The 21,105-nt window shown below is 38.6% G+C and overlaps 1 protein-coding gene across 8 annotated transcripts in view; it reads right to left on the reverse strand.

Annotated features, from left to right (window-relative positions):
- Tcf12 (transcription factor 12) overlaps window positions 1-21,105 on the reverse strand; it is a 275,275-nt gene that overhangs the window by 159,495 nt on the left and 94,675 nt on the right. For 7 of the 8 annotated variants that reach the window (XM_036192286.1, XM_036192282.1, XM_036192284.1 and 4 more), the window contains exon 5: window positions 5,799-5,901. In XM_036192286.1, the coding sequence (XP_036048179.1) occupies window positions 5,799-5,901 (103 nt within the window). Of the gene's footprint in view, window positions 1-5,798; window positions 5,902-18,375; window positions 18,438-21,105 lie in introns of all 8 variants that reach the window. The other variant, XM_036192288.1, reaches the window with a different exon arrangement.

Here is a 21,105-nt window from a genome sequence, read left to right on the forward strand (position 1 = left end):
TCCCTTAAACAAAATTATTGTCTTTTTCATTATCCCAGCAAAGGAATTCCATATATAATCAAATCATTAGGGTTAACGTTTATTTAATAAAGTGTAGTCAGATGATTCTACACTTTATTATGGCTATATTACAAATTCCAGTGTGAGAAGTATAAACCGTTCAAAGAGTTTTCCTTGGAAGTTGGTTGTCTGAAATGTTAAATGCATAGAAAAAATACCTGGGCTTGAGTTCCCCGCCAAAAAAAAATCCCATGAAAATCTATTTTAACTACTTTATATGAAGCAAAACAGTGGCTACTACCAGAGAGGTACTTTAAACTCTGAAGCAGAGAAAGGAGGAGTTGAGTATACCAGGCAGGCCTTGAATTCAGAGATTCACCTGGCTCTGCCTCCTGGTTAAAGGCCTGTGCTGCCACCACCACCTGGCAAACACTGTGCTACTTTACTTTGCATTTATATTTACTTTTCTCTGAACAGCTAGAAAGCACTTTGAGGCATGTGTTCTATTTTAAAAAAAAAAAAAAATTATAGTTTTCCAAAACCTAATTTTTATTTATTAAAAATCTTGAACACATCATATCAATCTGGATGTGGTTGGCTAATCAAGGTGAAATAGGCTGTTGCTGTTCTGAAAGTTTTAACAAACAAAAGAACAAACTAAACTTCCAAGAACAAGAACTGACAGAAAATACTGTCTGAGGCATTTGCCTATGGAACATTTGTTCACGGTCACTGGTCAAGATGAAGGTTTAGGTAACTGTGGTAGTAAAAACTTAGAAGCACTGTATAAGGAAGGAACAAGCACCTATACAAATGGGCGGCTTAAGTCAATTGGGAGGAGACTGGCTTCTTACTTTCAGTTTTGCCATCTACTGGCTCTGTGGCTTCAAATACACATGTAAGTTCCCTTTAACTGTTTCAGCATTTGCAAGATAGAAATTATAACTTAATTTCAGCCTTTTCCAGGATAATATTATGGAATCATAAAACCCTAGAGCTACTGAATACCTCCAGGATCCCTAGCAAACCCTAACTGAAAGGTAAAGGCTATTTACAGGTCCTAATGTTCAACTCTCCAATGTCCCTCATGTTGATGTCGCTCTTCCAGAGAGTACTAACAAAGCAATTCTAGAAAAATAGAAATGAATGTCCTAGAAATGAAGGGCAAGATTTGAGGGAAAGAAAGCTTAGGGGAGCAGGAGATCCCAGCTGGATCAAGAACAGAAAGGGAGAACGAGGAATAACAGACCATGATAAATGAAGACCACATGAGAACAGGAATAGGCAGAGTGCTGGAGAGGTCTCCCAAAATCCACAATGATACATCCTCTGTAGTCTGCTGGCAATGGTCGAGAGAAAGCCTGATCTGACCTAGTCCGGTGATCAGATAGCTAAACACCCTAACTGTCATGCTGGAACTCTCATCCAATAACTGATGGAAGTGGATGCAGAGATCCTCAGCCAGGCCCCAGGTGGAGCTCCAGGTGTCCAACTGTCGAGAAAGAGGAGGGTCTGCAAGAGCGTGAATTGTTGAATCCAAGATTGCAAAAAGCACAGGGACAAATAGCCAAACAAATGGAAGCACATGAATGAATTATGAACCAAAGGCTGTGGACCCCCCAGCTGGATCAGGCCCTCTGGATAAGTGAGACAATTGAATAGCTTGATCTGCCTGGGAGGCACCCAGTCTATGGGACCAGGATCTGTCCTTAGTGCATGAGCTGGCTGTTTGAAACCTTGGGCTTACACAGGGACACATGCTCAGTCTAGAAGGAGGTGACAGGATCTGCCTGTACTGAATCCACCAGGTTTAAATGAATCCCCGGGGGTGCCTTGATCCTGGAGGACATGGGAATGGAGGGGAGGGGCTGGGGAGGAGGTAGGGGTGGGGTCGGGACGGGGAGGACAGGGGAACCCATGACTGATGTATAAAATTTAAAACACATAATAATAAAGAAAAAAAAATAAGAAAAAAGAAAAGAAAAAAGAAAACTTCAAGATGACCTCAAGCCTTGTCTCCTGTTTATGACATATATGCACATGTCCTCTTAAATGAGCAAAGTTTAAGTAAGCATGAAGGAAAGGACAGGAGATGTTCTGCCCACATCATTTGAGCAATGGAGGGAAGGCACAAAATAATCCACTTCTCAGTTCAGTTCAAAGGTCCTACCATCACCCAAAATAGTACCAATCAGTAAAAGAAACCATTTTTTTTTCCTTTTTGTTTTTCAAGATTAGGTTTTTAAAGTGTTCTTTTTTTATGTGTATGAATGGTTTGGATGCATAATGTGCACAAAATATATGAGAGGCCAGAGAAGGCTTTGTTAGATACCCTGGAGCCGCTATGTGGGTGCTTGGGACAAAACTCAGGTCCTCGGCAGGTAAGCAAATGCTCTTTTACTGCTGAGCTCTCTTGAAACATGAAGTATGGAAATTAATGAGGCAATCAAGAGTGAGAGAATGGCCAAAGCTCTGCAGACTGACAGCCAGAACTGTACGATGACACCACTGCAGCTCACGGCCATTGTCAAGTCTCTGTTCCCAGCTTCAACAAAAGGTACATTGATTTCTCTTGAAACATAAGAAAAGTCCTCTACTACTGCATACCGACAAGTCAACAGGACAATTCTGAAATTCATAAAAAGAAACACTAACTGACATAGCATAATATTTCCTACATTAAAAAACTCAAAATCTCTAAATGAATATAGAAATCTGTTTTCTGTGGCAAATTATCCATTATCAATGCTTGTTAGACAAAACCTCTGGTTTTTACAATGTAATCATGGAAGTTTTTGGAAGTTCCATCATGAAAAACAGTGGCTTTATAATTCATTCTTTTTGGGGGGCTGGGGGTTTCCAAGACAGGGTTTCTCTGTACAGCTTTGTGCCTTTCCTGGAACTCACTCTGTAGCCCAGGCTGGCCTCGAACTCACAGAGATCTGCCTGTCTCTGCCTCCCGAGTGCTGGGATTAAAGGCGTGTGCCGCCACCGCCCGGCTATAATTCGTTCTTTCTTCAGGTAAATGTACTTATAGATGAATAGAACACTCAAAGAACAACATTCCCTAGATGAATGACTTCTCTTCCTGCTTGCTGCTATTTTATATGTTGGCAGCAATGATAAAATGTTACTGCTTCTCTTGTTCCCTTTAAATGTTTCTGAGCATACACCACATCTGTTGCAGCAATCCGGTATCAACTGTTCAATGCTTCTCATAGCACCACATACACACCAGCAGAGAGCTCTACAAGAGAGCTCTACAAGAGTGTTTACCACCTGAAACCCCCTACACTGTTAAACCTCTAGAAAAGAGACTCTCTTATAACTTCATCTAATATGATCATCCCATATATTTGGGTGCCTTAACAGTTAGTTCCATTACTGCATCTCACATCTTGTTGGATTGCCTGGTGCTCTATGCAACTGCCTAATTTAAGAAATACTCATATCAGGGCTGGAGAGATGGCTCAGGGGTTAAGAGCATTGACTGCTCTTCCAGAGGTCCTGAGTTCAATTCCCAGCACCCACATGGTGGCTCAAAATCATCTATGAAGAGACCTGATGCCCTCTTCTGGCCTACAAGCATACAAGCAGACAGAACACTGTATATGTAATAGATAAAAAATAAATCCTTAAAAAAAAAAAAGAAAGAAACACTCATATCCAAAAGCAAGTTACTGCCATGTACACCACTTATTTGGGGAGGCATACAGAGGCACTCATCCAATACTTCACTGAAGAAAAAGTGAAGAGGGGTAAGTCAGCCACTGCCAATGGCTGGCAGGTCCTTTTTGAATGTATCTACCTAATTAATGACTGCAGGATTATCTCCCCTTCCCCTTTAAATGTAAAAGAATACTTCAAAATTAGGAAGTTAAAATACAGTGGATGACACATTATCTGTACATTTATTTGTACTGGACTCACTACTCTTGGAAGTTCAGATGAATGCGATTTTTTTCCCATGAACAGTGAAGAAATCAGCATGTTTACAAATCTTACTTATAAACTTACTTTAGATGTAGATTTTACATAGTAGGAATAACCTTTAAAGGTATTCCAATAATTCTCCAAAAACTGAAAAAAACAAAAACAAAAACCCAATAAACGTATGTTCGTAAAAGCCCCAAAAGAGAAAACAGAACCTCAAACTGAATTATAGGAATATTTTTTAGTTAACAGCTGCTCAGAAGTGACTGGCATACATATCTCCTAGACATTCAATTTCGTTCCCAAAGTTTTAACATTTACCTTGGCCCAAAACTGTGCTAAAGATGCATTTCCCCTGGATGCACATTATCTCTATGAGCAAGGCTGAAGGTAAGGATATAATTCTAGAGGGATCATGAATTCTTAGAGTTCAGAGTGGCAGCCTCCATTAACATCACCTTTCATTTGCCCTGTGTTACACACAGTATTAATAAATTCTGCTTGAGGGAAAAGTTAATATACAAAAGCCACTTCTAAACTGAATAACATTTTACCATGATGGAAGACTCAACAGAAAATTAAAACAAGAATTTAGAAATTTTCACTGATGAAATTATTGTTTTATTTTAAATGTAGTTACGGGTTTTACCTGGAGTAACCCACTGACCAGCATAACTTTTATTTGCACATATGTTGAAAGTCAGTGGTTTTCAGCCCCCTCTTTACTGCTTATACAAGTCTTGTGTCAAACTCAATGATTCTGGCTTTAGACTGTCAGTTGCCATAGGCAAAATCCACACTCACTCCTCAAAACTAGAGAAGAAGAGAAAACAAAGACTGCACACAGCAAGACCCCTTACAAAGCATCTGTAGACCACCAGGACTTAGGATGGAGTAATCTACTTAGATTAACATGGCTGTAACTCAAAAGGTCAACTCTAAGATCGCAATGTAACTAACCCTTTAGAGTAGAGAGGTGAAATCAATGTCAATCACACAAACCGTGTATATTTATCGGATACCAATGGCAGTTAATACAAGCGATTACATAAAGCCTTTAGAAAGTATTCAGCTACAACATAAACAAGAACAAAAAAAAAATGATGTTACAAGGCATAGATTCTTTTCAAACAGATTTTGTAAGAAGACTAAATACTGCCTTTTTAAAAAGGAGTGGTATCCAAACCAGGAGGTTTGGTGGGCATAAAACACGACTGTCAGGCTTATTTCAGACTGAAAAACTTCAAATTATCACTTAAGAAAGACACAAAAGGGAGAGTGTTCTGTACAGGACAGGGAGAGACAGAGAAAATGATCAACAACAAGAGGGGTGATAAAACATAAAGATCAGGTGTAGGTATGAGGTCACATCCTTCAAATTTCACTTCACTTGCAGACAAACTTTTACATATCCTTAATAAGAATACAAGTACTTAAACAGACCCTATATAAATGAAATAAAGTTTTTAATTAAAGAATACACAAAGAAAAATGATCCAATGTAAGTTAAATTTGTCAAAGTTACTGTTCTATCATAATTTTTTATTACTCCCTAAATATACCTAATAAGACAAATGGTAAACCACAGGTTCCCTTGAAAGAATGCTTCTCTGGCCCAGAAAACTTCAATATATGACATCACAGAGACATGGCCCAAACTAACAGAATATAGCAACTTCCCTTTATATATTCTTAGCAGTGCTCTAAAGGAAAGACCCTGATTTCCAGATGTGAGTTCCTTGAGCTGGAATAAGCAAGGAAAACTTGTATTCCTCTAGCAAAAAGGGAGCTTTCCTGTATAAATTTATATGGGACATGGTAATAGAGTCTCTGAACACAGACACATAACACGGTCAAAAACTTACCTATCAGGTTTGAATTCATGAAAGGTGTTGGGGACAAGCCTTCATGGGCTCCTAATCGACTGTCATTCAAGTGGTCACTGTAATGAGGGCTGTCTGTGAAACCCTAAGAGGAGGAAAGACAAGAATATTGAAGACAGTACAGCAACACTTACTTATTAATGCACAGGTTTACACAAGGTCTCCAAACTGACTACTTATTTGTCATTCACAGAACTGAGTAGCACTTGCATCCAAGCCTAATGGTCCAAATTCAATCCCTGTGACCCACATTATAGAAAACAAAAATTGACTACGGAACATCATTCTCTGACCTTCATGTGCTAACCACCACCCAATACCACCCCTCATAAAATCAAATAAAAAAAGTTTACCTTTTAAAAAATTCTTTATTTTTTAATAAAGGATTAAAGGAAAGTGAGTTTTTGAAAGTAAACATAAACAGCCCACTGTTTTCAAGTTCTCAATGCTTCCAGTGAAAAGAAAGTCTATAAATATTCTATAGACTATCACTGAAATCATCTATCCCTAAAACCTGGAATCATGCAAAAGGAAAGACCTTTGGACATATTTCCATTGCATTCAAAAGGACAGTTCTACATAGCATTAAAAAGAATGAGAAAAAACAAAAACAAGCTGTAATGCATTAAAAAATGTTTATCCCCACCTATTCCTCCTTAGTTACCATTCTTACAAAGAGCCAGGCAATTACAAGCTGTACCTAAAATACTTTACATTATTCACAATCAACAAACTGGAAATAGATTAATTCTTAAATGTAAAACAAATACAGAACAAAATTAATATGATAAGATCTATTCTTATGGAATCTGGGCCATATTTTAAAAAAAGGAAAACAATAAACTAGCTCATTAAATCCATAAGTCTGAAAAGGAAATTATAAACATCATGAAACAATAATGCTAAGAATATTTCACAGTAGCTATTACATTTCTCTTACATTCTAATACATTTTCTTAAAGGCAAGGGTGGAACAGAGGAAACTACAAAAGTCCCATTGGGTTAGAACTGTTCTGGTTATGAGGCCCCCACACACAACAAGACACTGCCTCCAAAATCAGAGTGTTTTTAGTTAATTTTTAAAACTTCAGGTGATAGCTAGCCCTCTGATAACTTAAAATCATGACACTAAGATGATGAAAACTGAAGAGTAACTAAAAAAGACAGAGCCTGTCCTGCCTGACTAGATCACTGAGCATCTCCTGCTGTGGGATGTTCTGTATGTCAAATGTGTTGCTCTGATTGGTTAAAATAAATAAAGTGCTGATTGGACAGTAGCCAGGCAGGAAGGATAGGGTAGGTGGGACAAGGAAAAAGAGGAGGCAGAGAACAGGAAGGCTGGGAAGAGAGACTGCCAGCTGCTGCCATGAGAAGCAACATGTAAAGACACCGGTAAGCCACAAGCCATGTGGCAAAGTATAGACTAACAGAAATGGGTTAATTTAAGATAGAAGAAGTAGATAACAAGAAGCCTACAATGGCCTTAGAGTTTGGAAGCAATATAAGTTTCTATGTGTTTACTTGGTTGGGTCTGAGTGACTGTGGGATTGGCGGGTAAGAGAGATTTGTCCTGACTGGGCCAGGCAGGAAAACTCTAACTACAATCTCCTGGGGGTCTATCACTCAACATTTACCAAGAAGACATTAAAGGAGTAGAAACAGATTTCACGATCTCTGTGGAAAGAGCTATTAATTCAACCAAAAGGCTAAATTCCAATGGCTAAGTAACTTTTGAATCATTACAGCTGCTTATAGATACACATACGACTTCACTGTTCAGTTTCAATCTTCTGGGAGTGCAAACTCAAAATTGAATGGGTTTCATTTTTGTCTACTACAGAATCGGTGATACGTATGTGACCAACAAGAAGTTTTCAAGTGACATTTACAACATGGTAATAGCTATAAGAATGTACTCCAGTGACCACAATCATAGTCCAACACCCAAAGAGATATACAAAATAGGATGGTCTTGACAAGTGATTCCTTGGAGTTTACTTTATTCTAAAACTAACACTGTTCAAATACTAACTGACATACCACAATCTAGTATGCCTCAGTATTCTTTCTGCCAACCCTTCTCCCTGCCATTCTTAGGCACAGTGGGAAAACAAAGCATTACAGCCTATATACTCATTGAAATGTGTTGAGCCTCATAAAACAGTACTACTCTAGGGGAAAATAATGCTAATTTTTAGCCATATTATTCATGAATAAAAATGAAGTGTATGAAAATTAAGAATTCCAGTTAAAAATTCAAAGCAACTAAAATATTTTAAATGTCTGTATTAACCTATATATTTTAAAGTAAACAGTAAGTAGCACAGTGTCAATAAATAAAACATATTCTCTTTTTAAATAAATTTTATTTTATGTGCACTGGTGTGAAGATGTCAGATCCCTAGGAACTGGAGTTACAGATAGTTGTGAGTTGCTATGTGGGTGCTGGTAATTGAACCCAGGTCCTCTAGAAGAGCATTCAGTGCTCTTAACCACTGAGCCATCTCTGCAGCCCCAATAAAATATATTCTATAAGATTCACTTCCTACTTTATTCTCACTTTATGTTGCAAGAACTTTGGAAATTTGGCCTTTGCTGCAATAAGAAAACAGACCTGAAACAAAATCAATCAACGCTGCTTCCACATTAACTAATTTAAACCACATATAATCAGTTAAAATTTTTACATCTAATCCCTAGTAGTCAAGATCCATCAGTTGATGTATCTATACTACCAATCAATCAACAATCAACAAAGTCTTGCTTTTCCTATCTCAGACTGCATAGTTGGGACATTTACAGGTATGTGCTTATCACCTTTTAATAAGATTTTTAAATCTTAATTTTTATGGGGCTGGGGAGAGATGGCTCAGTAGCTAAGAACACTTGCTGTTTTAAAATGAGAACCTGAGCCGGGCAGTGATGGCTAACTAATTCCAGTACTCAGAAGGCAGAATCAAGTGGAGTTGGAGGCCAGCCTGGTCCACAGAGTGAGTTGCAGGACAGCCAGGGCTGCACAGAGAAACCCTAGGAGGGTGGGAGTGGGAGGACATGACTGACTTCTCAGCATTCACATATAAACAAAGCCAAATATAGCTGGGAATATCAGTACTATGCAGAGATAAGACAGGAAGATCCCTGGAGCTTGCTGGCCACCAGCCTAGCTCCAGGTTCAGTAAGCAAGCCTGTCACAATGTACCAGGGCAGAGAATGATCGAGGTGAACACCCATGTCCACCTCTCTCCACATGCTCATGCACATACACATTCCTCCTCCCTCACCCCTCTTTTGATTTTAAAAAGTATTGTGTGGGGCTGGAAAGACAGTTCAGCAAGTATCAAAACACACCTAGTACAAAAACAGAAAGTGTAACCTAATCAACTACCAGAAGAAAATGATAACCTGTATGTACATGTGTATTCTGCTTAGTTCAATCACGCTGTCAACAAGTTTAAGGGCACTGCATTAAAAGAATAATGAGCCGGGCAGAGGTGGCGCACACCTTTAATCCCAGGGTTCGGGAGGCAGAGCCAGGTGGATCTTTGTGAGTTCGAGGCCAGCCTGATCTACAGAGCGAGATCCAGGACAGGCACTGAAACTACACAGAGAAACCTTGTCTCAGGGGGAGAAAAAAAAGAATAATGAATGTATGGTTTAAAGTGCAAGTAAAATAAATGGTAATGGTGTTCTTTAAAAAGTATTCTCTAATTCAGGCATTTAGTCCAAATTAGTCTGCCTTACTATTTATTATGTCTCAATGAAAACTTCAGAAGTTACGAAAATGAATGATTAACTTCATTTGCACACGATACAAAGTTTTCAGAAAAAAATAAATCAGCCTTCGATATTCAACAGCTCAAAGAAATAGCACTTTTTTATTTTTATGTACTTAAGAGATTGCAAAGTATACCTCCTTAATATTAAAGCTAATAGCAGCACAAACTGACATACACACACCATATACTTATGTATATATTATAATATACATATATATGATCAATAAGGCAGTTCTCAATATTGAAAAGAACAAGTGCATTCTCTCTTTTTCTGCCTATTTTAAATTTTTTAATGTGCACTGCCAACCTCTATCCCAAATGTCAACATATATGCTTGCCAACACTTGTAAATCTTGTCTTCCCTTCTCTTGATCTATCCTCTCATTTTCTTTTTACCTATCCCCTAGCTCTTGTATATTTTATCTGTCTTATTAGGTCATTTTAATCTAGTTACTAATGAAATTAAAAGTAGATGTGGAATATATGCACATAATACATGTGTGTGTTATTATCTATAACATATTAAGCACTCCACTATTCTAGGCTACAAGATGAATAAAGCAATCCTTGTGTTCAAACAGCTCACAGTTTGTAAAACACACACACACACACACACACACACACACACACACACACACACATACACACACACACCTCTTCCAGGAAATCTAAACCATGCTACCTCACAGTCACCAAGGTCTTATTAGTATTACTAAATTTCATTTAGTACAAGGGGCTGGATAGCAGGATCAGTAAATTTTAAATTGAGGACAGTCACCCTGCCAAATTTCAAATTAAACTTCCAGTGCAAAAACATAAACAGCACAGATGACCAAATGTCAGCACAGCTTCGAATGACAGCATCCAGGCAGAAAGTACTTCCAGGCAGGTAGAAGAAGACATCATGATTTGCTATAGGACATTTAAAGCAAATGAAGCATATTGATAGAAAACACAAGCATAGCTCTGGCGTACCATGTTCATAACAGCTAATTTTTACTGAGTGTGATCTATCACCTAGCTTTCAAGGGATTACATGTATTCAGTCAGTTAATCTGACAGCATATTACTTAATGTTACTCACTTAAAAAAAAAACTTTAGAAATCTGGTAAAAGGGTAGTAAGCATGTTAATGCAGGATCATTTCCACTGGGTAAGTTACTCTCAGGTTATCAGAATACCTTAGAACCCAGAAACCCTTCATACAAACAAAACAAAACAAAAATACCAATATCTTCACAGCAGATCCTTGTCCAGCTAACCCTTCACATGAGTCCCCAGTCCTGACTGACACCTTACCAACAGTCTGGCGAGAGACACTGAAGCCAAGAACCAGGCCAAACTATACCAGATTTCAAAACTACAGAAACTATTAGAAATAAATGCATTGTTTTAAACTACTAAGTTTGGGGTCATTTAACACAATAAAAGAAAACTAGCTCAAATATTAAGAAGTTAAGGAAAAAACTATGACTTTATTTTGTAAGGAAGGAAGGAGGAAGGAAAGAAAGACAGAAAGAAAGAAAAAGAACTATGTGTAAATGCAACTTAGATGAAACAAACAAATGGCAATCTTGTTTTAAAAAAATACTTGAGTAGCCTTTTATTCATAGACAAATTTAATTAATTAATGTAGTTTTTTTTTTAAGTGACATGTGTCTTAGCTGAAAGCATACTCAGGATTCTTCACAGTAGGCTATTTAAAAGTGAGTTCTCACCCTCTGCCAAGCACTGTCCTGAAAGAAAGAGCACTGTTCCAGGAGGCATACTATTTAATTCATAAATAAATAGTAAACATTAAAAAAATAAAAAAAATACTCGAGTAGCCTTTTATTTACAGACAAATTTAATTTAAAATCATCCCAGGGTTGTCAGATTGCTTAGTTAGGTCAAGATGCTTGGTCAAGTCTGATATCTGAGTTTGATCCACAAGCCCACAAGTTGTCCACTGACCTCCACACCACATACAAAATAATTATGTTTTAAAAAATCATCTGAAAGAGAATTATTAAGGTCAAGATTATCTTTGGTAGCAATTATATCAAAACTAAAGATAAACTATCAATTCTACATAAACTCTTACAGATAGATAAATAATTCTCCACCTAAGGCTAGCATTATTGTGCTACCTAATTTTGACAAAGACAATGCAAAAAGAAAAAGTAAAACCTTTCAGAGATCACAATTTCTTAAGCATGTAACACTGTAACAAACTGAATACAAAAATATAAAAATGACACTCCATAACAGCCAATGCTGTCTCCCTACAAGTACAGGGTTACTTTAACATTAGAAAACAAAGGTATTCATTGTTCCCATAGAAACATACTATGAAGAAAGACCATCAGAACAGGAGCAGAAAAAACTCCACTATCCACATTTGTTAAATATCTTCACTGAATTAATAAAACACAGGAACTTCCTTAGTCAAACAAGTCATGAATGAAATGCTGTCCAAATAGAAAATTTCCAGAATGTACAAAAAGATACTACATGTAGTAAATGAATCTAGCAAGGCTGCAGGATACACTGTCAATATACAAAACCAACTGAAGTCTTACATATTAGACATGAATCAGAAAATGAAGTTTTGACAGGCGGTGGTGTCACACGCCTTTAATTCTAGAACTCCCGGGAGGCAGAGCCAGGGGGATCTCTATGAATTCAAGGCCAGCCTGGTCTATAGAGTGAGATCCAGGACAGGCACTAAAACTGCACAGAGAAACTCTGTCTCAAAAAACTAATGACAGATAGATGATAGATAGATAGATAGATAGATAGATAGATAGATAGATAGATAGATAGATAGATGAAAATGAAGTCTTATAACTAGCAGCATCAAAAAATTTTTTAAATGTTCAGTTGTTAAACTAAACAGAAAATGATCAAGATTTGTTTATTGAAAACTATAAAATATTTCTGAAAAGTTAAAGACATATACCCATCAAAAGTTCTCCCACTGCTAAGGCAGAGATTGCATGTAGCTTACACACCTCATAAAGATGCTTCTTTTTGCGGCAATAACCCACAACTGGTCAAAATGTAGAAAACTTACTATGGGGCATCCATTCCTAACTATACATCTTCAACACAACTCATGTAACTATGGCTCAGGGAATATCTGAGAAGACGAAGTGGAAATCAGAAGAGCCTGAGGACCAGGACATCTGGTACAAGATAGTGTCTTCTGTATATGACAGAGTAGCAACCATGAAAGTGTATTAATATAGTCACCTAGACAAGTCCCACACAGTGACAACCCCAAGTAGACATCTGAATCATCAATGGGGGAATTCTGACAAGGCCCCATCCCTAAAGAGCATCAACAAGAAAATGCCATGTTGTACAGTCTACTTTATAAGCAAGTCTGTGATGAAAAGAATGGATCAAGCAAGACACCCTGCATCATGATTCCTCCTCAGTAAAATCCTTGGGCAGGTACTCAGGAGAGACCCAGAGGAAGGTCCGATCCTTACTTATAAGGGAGGAGAAAGCCAAGCATTAACTGCCCTGAAGATCTGCTAGTAAACCAAGGTACAGAAAGAAGTTTGTGTAAAGAACTCTTTGATGTTTGCATGATGAAATCACCTAATGACTGACATACATACTTCACACATTCTTCACCCACCAGGACAGCTGGTCTTTTATTGTTTGATCATAAAATAGGCTTCTACAAACCAAGACTATATTCTGTTCTCTGTACAAAGCACCACACTTATTATAGCATGTTGTGGTAAAAGTCAAGTGCCTCCCAGAGGCTGGTCTCTTGATGGCCTGCTGCATAAGCCTTGCTCAAAGGAGGGTCTTTAGAAGAATGACTGGACTAATGGGCTTACTGTTTGCTGAACTAGCTGGCAGGGGTAGATGCTATGGATATCGCTCTGTGTAAATAAAGTTCTGATTGGCCAGTGGCCAGGCAGGAAGTATAGGCGGGACAGGAGAGGGGAGAATTCTGGGAAGTAGAAGGCTGGGGAGAGACACCGCCAGCCACCGCCATGAGAAGCAACATGTAAAGACACTGATAAGCCACAAGCCATGTGGCAAAGTATAGACTAACAGAAATGGGTTAATTTAAGATAGAAGAAGTAGATAACAAGAAGCCTGCCACGGCCATACAGTTTCTAAACAATGTAAGTTTCTGTGTGCTTTCTTGGTTGAGTCTGAGCGACTGTGGGACTGGCGGGTAAGAGAGATTTGTCCTGACTGGGCCAGGCAGGAAAACTCTAACTACAAATGGCGCCCAACGTGGGGCAAGAGTTTCCACTTAAACCTAACAAAACAAGATTCTAAAATGGAGCTAAAAACAGCTTCCTAGTTGTCTCTCTCAAGTTAGCGGCAACCTGCCGGTTTGAGCTACTATGGCGGGTTACTGGCGTGTGCCTCTGACCTGCCGTGTGGCGGAAATGAGGAGTCTACAAGCGGCACTTTACTCTGCTGCGTGGTAGATTTAGCCTTTGCTAGTTTAAAAAAAAAGAAGAAGAGTTTCTGGGCTATGCACTGCTTTGATAGAACTGCTTCTGATAGTTGATGGTACACATGGCTCCAGACCCAGAGCTGGCGGTAAACTGTACCACCGCCATGTTGGGAAGCTGAGGTGGGCGGAGCCAGCAGCCACAGCAGCGCTTCAGTCTTACAAAGATGGATATTACACAGAGAATCTGGTTTGTCTTGTCTTTGGGATTTTTAACTGCAGAAAAAGATTTGATCATACAACCTGTTGAGTTAAACAAATATGTAAATTTTAAAGGTACCTTGACTTCAAAATTTGGATATAAGGATATGTTGCTTTGGAAAAGAGTCTCTGCTTTTGTTTCCACAGAAAGCCAGAGGCTGTGGATTTGTTCCAGATTAAGATACATCAGGTTTGATCAGCCAAGACCACCTGAAAGGTCTCCGATGACACCATGGCTCAGATGATCCAACATCCAGAATGGTTTCAAGGCAACTGGTTCAGAGGTTCACCCTCACGGACTACTCCATAATCCTAAAATTGTCTTTGTATCCCCATAAGATACAGCACCCCCCTCCAGCAGGAAGTAGTAAGAGAAACTACGCCCAAATTCCCAGCTGGCTTTGGAGATGGAATTGGCTCACTCCTTCTCTAAAACCAAGCACATTGTTAAAATAAAAGGTTAAGAGCTTCTTGTGTCCCAAATCAGAAGAGCCCTCTGGTGTGGGACAGAGAAAAACCACTATTTTATTTAAAACAGGTTGATTATAAATACAATCTCTTTCTAAAGATAAAAAGGGGATATGATATAGATATAATAGGATGAAAGGGTAGATTAATGAACTTACTTCTAAAGAGCAACAACTTGTTTAAAATGTTTTACATTGGTATAGATTTTAGTCTATTGATACAAACTTACAGTTAATTTTGTTATACTGTGTGTATATTTCTACTCTTGTTTAAGGTATTATGTTTGTATAGCTCATTTTAAATTGAAATGGATAATTAAAAATAGATTAATAATTAGTCATCTATGATAATCATACTCGTAGCCATGTTAGTTAAGTCTTCTAGATATACATAGAGATATTTCAGATAGATAGGTAATCTTCAAATACTTCAAAGACCTACAGAATATGGCATTTAAAATACTTTTAAAATTTAGACTTTCTGGACAGTGAGACATGTCTGCTCCTGGCAGCACCGATTTACTTCAGAGAGGAGGATGGGCATTGAAGACACTTCATATCTGATCTTCACCTTGGCAAAAATAGCCATTTGGGCAAGAAACTGTTCTTGCCTAGACTGCTTGATCGACTGGACATGCAGAGCCCATAGAAAGGTAACCACTAAACTTTGCTTGACAAAATGGTCCTTCAGGTTCCTGCTTTGCAGAGGAAACTGCAGACATTCTACAGGACACTGAGAGAAGTAACCGAGAGACTCTAGCCCTGTGGGCTGAAGACAAATGCCCCAACTTTACAAAGGAACATTAGGTGACTGTCCAGGCTGCCAGCTGACTCTGTCTACCCTGCAAGACTCCCGAAAGTTGCTTGCATCCTTCTCCCGGTTCTCAGGTAATATTATATCCTTCTGAGGTCTTTGATGTGGTTGAAGACTAGATAGTTATAATTTCCTCAATTATGATAAAAGATAAGTCAGATATAAAACCTTAGACTCACAAATATAAGATAGATAGTATATCTTCTTTAATATTGTAACTGTAATTCTTGCTTGATAATTGTATTGTTATATGTAATTGTACTATGTAAAAGTTAAAACCTTCCTTAAAAAAAAAAAGAAAAGAAAAGGGGAAGTGCTGTGGATATCGCTCTGTGTAAATAAAGTTCTGATTGGCCAGTGGCCAGGCAGGAAGTATAGGCGGGACAGGAGAGGGGAGAATTCTGGGAAGTAGAAGGCTGGGGAGAGACACTGCCAGCCACCGCCATGAGAAGCGGCATGTAAAGACACTGATAAGCCACAAGCCATGTGGCAAAGTATAGACTAACAGAAATGGGTTAATTTAAGATAGAAGAAGTAGATAACAAGAAGCCTGCCACGGCCATACAGTTTCTAAACAATGTAAGTTTCTGTGTGCTTTCTTGGTTGAGTCTGAGCGACTGTGGGACTGGCGGGTAAGAGAGATTTGTCCTGACTGGGCCAGGCAGGAAAACTCTAACTACAGGTAGACACCAAAGAGGTAGGACCCAGGTAAAAGGAGTGGGTCCTTGGGAAGTGCCCTTGGGCACTATATCTTGTCCCAGTACCCGTCAATAAATCATGGAGCCAAATACATCTTCGTTCCTTTATTTTCTCAGGTATTTTGTTAGAGAGTCAGAAAGCTGAATGTCATTTGCATACACTGAAATAATAGTTTCACTTGACAACAGAGAAGCTGGTGTATCAGTTTACTATGTTGAAGGAGAACATTTTACCATTAGAATATGGGACAACATAAATATGTCACAAAAGGAATACAAAACAATAAGCCTAAGCCCCCTGGCACTCAAAATCTCCTTTTGGATTCTTACTTTGCAAAAGATGTACATATTTCAAATAGATTTGAAAAAAATCTTAGAATGTACAAATATACATTTTGTTATAAGAATGTAGAATCTAAGAACTAGATTATACCATTTACTCCCCCAATAATCTCCAAATACCAAAATCTGTAACACAATAATCTTTTCCTACTTTCAGTAATTCAAAAATAATTTATTTTTCATGATTTACAGGATTTCTTGTTGGACATTTAAAAAACACAACAGCCCACCATCTTGTCTGGGACATACTCTAGGAATTCAAAATAGCTGCTTTTCCAAGGGAACATCCAGAGTTTTAGAGTTTCTAACAGGATTTTGCATCAGAATGGATATGTAACTTCTCATGGGACTATATATAAAAAGAGGAACAAACATTAACAGATTTCAAATCAGTCTATGTGTAATAAAACTTTCTCTATTTAATTATCAATTAGGGGGAAACAAATCTCTTTCTAGGGAGGAGATTAAAAGATCAGAAATAAGTTTCTTCAGGTTGTCTGTCTGACTGGTGCTACAGCTCATTTTTTTAAACAACATATTAAATAAAATTTTATAAAGAAATAATGATGAGGCTGGCAATATGGGTTAGTAGGTAAAGGTGCTTGCCACTAAGCCTGATGGCCTAAGTTCCATACTTAGGACCCACATAGTGGAAGAACAGAACCAACTCCCCCCAATTGTCCTACACACAGACACACAGAGACAGACAGACAGACAGACAGACAGACACACACACACACACACACACACACACACACACACACAAAACACACGCACACACACGTGTAAAATGAAATAAGGAAAAAAAAATAATGAAGGCTGATGTTAGCATAATCTTAAAATTTTCTGGAGTACTCTTCCTTAAAGTCTTAGATGCTAAGAATGGGAAGGGTTTTTAAGGTCTCTTACACACTCTGACAAGACAACATAGTAAAGGGGCCAGCCAGTCATCAAGCCTGGTTACCACTGCTAGATTTCCTGAAAATTTTAATGTCCACATCTCCAAAATGAAAAGAATCTTAAAAATGGCCTCTTGGTCGAATAGTCTAAAGATCAAAGCAGTCATACATCAAAGTTAAATCTGTAAATTGTACTGTGATAAATGGGAACTCTAACAGCTATTAATAAAAGTAAGCTAGTTAGTTATAAAAATTTGTTCAGCTGAAATCTATCCTATAGTGTATTTTCATAAATAAGAGATCTCTAAACTCAGGAAAATACTAAAGAGTATTTGGTGAGTAGGTGTTTTGGAAGACTGAACATATGTCCAGTAGCCAGCCCAGTAGCTAGCAGAGCTATACTACTGTTTACTGGGCTAGACCTCAGTTACCCACTGATGAGCTGGTTAAGTCTGAAAAACCTAATAGGGAACTGTGAAGGTCGACCTGTCCTGATAAGGACTGCATAGGTACACTTGAAGTCTCAACAGGTTTGCTCTAAGAATTGACAGATTGGAAAAAGGGACGATGCAGCTGTCTTAAAACAGAACAACAGGCAAGTTAAGTCTATCTGATTTCTTTCACCTTACACATATGCTGGCAGAGATTTAAATGCTTACATCTCATAATCCACCTTCTCTTAAGGAAGAACAGATTCAATTCAGGCAGATGCTGCCTTGAATGGCACTGAGAGTCACAACTACTCTACGGACTCATTGAAACCTAGCCTTAAATAAAGTGCATCCTTTCTCACCCATCGCTTTCTTCACATCTAGAATGCATTGAAGGAGCAGTTACGTAACAAAACAGCGATTAATGGGAACATAGACGCAATACATAGAAAACACTTACTTTAATTCTCTGTCCCTTCTGTCTTGCTTTGCTATTTAACTGCTTCATGTCCTGTTCTGTACCTGAGATCAAGAGGCATAAAATACTATTTCAAAATTTGTGTGTCCTTTCTAATTAGTGCATTTGAACTTCCTACTCACCATAAAATCTATACCTTTCCCCCCTCAAAAAATTAAAAACAAACAAATAACAAACAGTTTAGAGAATACATCTTCTGTGCTATAGGAAAGATGATAACACTAAGCTTTACTATCTGAACCTGAAAAATGGGCACAAGAAAGAAAAGCTATTTCTAGCTTTTCATTCACACAAAAAGGTTTTTTAAAATTCAATCAGATAGTTGCTTAACTCAACAAAATCAAACTTGTCACATTCTAAAAAGTACAGAGGACTGAATTTCAGAGTTACCATTCTGTGGCGGGAAAAGTCTGTAAGATTTGCTTTTCCTGCCACCTAGTCCTCTCAGCTGTCCTGCAAGATCTACCACATTTAGTGAAATGTCTTCTCTCCATGACTCTGCAGTCTGCCTCCCACTGCCGAACCCAAGTGTGACTTCACCCTAAGCAGATCTATGTAGTTAATTTTCCCAGATTACCCTATTTCTTGTCATTATTTCATGTTGGACCCATCTTTCATACCACAATAAATCAGCCATAGCACTGTGCAAGTCCCTATAGATATAAGCTATCTGTAATTGAGTTTCTTCCCAAAAGCATAGACTCCTTTCCCCCAGTGAAAAGTTAGCCCTCTTTTTTCACACTATTCACCTACTGACTAAAGACATATTACAACATAGTTGTTTCTCTTTTTATTCTATTCATAGGCTTGTTTGGCCTAGTCAATTCCTCTTCAATTATATCTTTCCTGACCAATGATAAGTGACAAATATTTAGAGTGAGCAATAAAATTATTTTGGAAGTTAAATTATTTACTACCTAATTATATCTCCAATCTTACTTCCTAGAAGAGTTAAAAGTTTTAAAATGATCCTCCTTCCTCTGCCTCCTTCAGCAAATCCTACTGGTAGGAACAGAGAGGGAGAATAACGAAAGAGACATCTTGATAGAGGGGCCATTTCAGATAGGGGAGAAATCTGATGTTGGGGGGAAATCCCAGGAATCCACAAGGATGACTCCAGCTAAGACTCCTAGCAACGGTGGAGAGGGTGCCTGAACTGGCCTTCTCCTGTAATCAGATCGATGACTACCCTAATTGTCATCACAGAACCTTTATCCAGTAACTGACAGAAGCAGATGCAGAGATCCACAGCCAAGCATTGGGCCTAGCTAGCTCTAGCAGACCTGCTCATGAGTCGGGAGAGGAATTGTATGAGCCAGGAGGGTCATACAGGATGAGGAAACCCACAGAGACAGCTGACTTGAGCTCATGGGAGCTCACAGACTCTAGATCAACAGCTAGGGAGCCTGCATGGTACCAACCTAGACCTAGGCCCTCTGCATGTGGGACCAGGATCTGTCCCCAGCCCATGCGCTGGCTTTCTGGAACCTACTCCCTATGATGGGATGCCTCATTTAGCCTTGGTGCAGGAAGGAGGGGCTTACTCCTTCCTCAACTAGATATGCCATGTTGTTGACTCCCATGAGAGGGCTTACCCTTTCTGAGGGGTGGATTTGGGGGAGGGGGGTTAGAACAGAGGTGGGGGTGTAAAAGGAAAGGAGGGAGGGAAAACTGTGGTTGGTATGTAAAATAAATTTTTAAGAAAGTTTTAAAATATAACTATTTAGGCAAATATGGCATATTTCTAAGCATACTTCCTGAACTCTAACATATGCATTTATTCACCTCTAGCATTTCAAAACCTTGACGTATTTACCAACTGCAGAATATTCAAAGTGGTGGCCATGTCCGAAAACTCCTTAAAGGCAAGAAAACTAAGTGAGGCTTGACAGTACAGGCCCACAATACTAACTATTCAGGAAGATGATATATAAGACTCACTTTGGGCTATATAGCAGATACAAGGCCAGAACGGGCAACTTAGACAGGTTCTACCTCAAAATAAGTTTATTTAAAAAAAAAAAAATAGTAAGTTTATCTGTCCATCTGAGTATATGCCACATGTAAAGGTGCCCTCAGACATCAGAAAAGACTGTGAGATCCCCTGGCGCTCAAGTTACAGGAGCTTTTGAGCTGTCTGATTCGGCTGCTGGGAACTGAACTCAGGTTCCTGTATCACCAGCCAAGTGTTTTTAACCACTGAGCTATCTCTCCAGCTCCAAAATAATAATTCTGAAAATCAGAGGCAGGGATATAGCTCAATGGTAGAATACTTACCTAGTATGTGTGTGGCCGTGGGTTCAATTCCCAATATTGAGGAACAGACTGTACTAATATTCTTATTTGCAATGGGGTTTCCTCATAACACTGTATTTCCAGTAGGAGAAGAAGCAGGGTCTCTCTGCTCTATTAGCAACTACTAAGGCTTCTGCTGTTACATGTAAACCTAACCAGGTCAATCCAAAACTCAGCCAGTATAACCGCTTGGTGAGGTCAAAATGACCTCTGTGTATTTTGTAGACAGAACACAAAGATAGCTAAGGCTCTATTATCCTATATCTAGCTCACTGTCTACCAAGTGGCTCTCAGCCAAGCTCTCCTACATGAATGAAAAGATACTGAATGCCAGATAAGAATGGAGAGCCCGAAGAAAAATTAAAGTTCCCTTTAGCCACATCTGGCATAAATATTGCAGATGCTTTGAGAGAAAAT

This window comes from Onychomys torridus, chromosome 7 (genome assembly GCF_903995425.1).
Source record: "Onychomys torridus chromosome 7, mOncTor1.1, whole genome shotgun sequence".
NCBI classification, from domain to species: domain Eukaryota; kingdom Metazoa; phylum Chordata; class Mammalia; order Rodentia; family Cricetidae; genus Onychomys; species Onychomys torridus.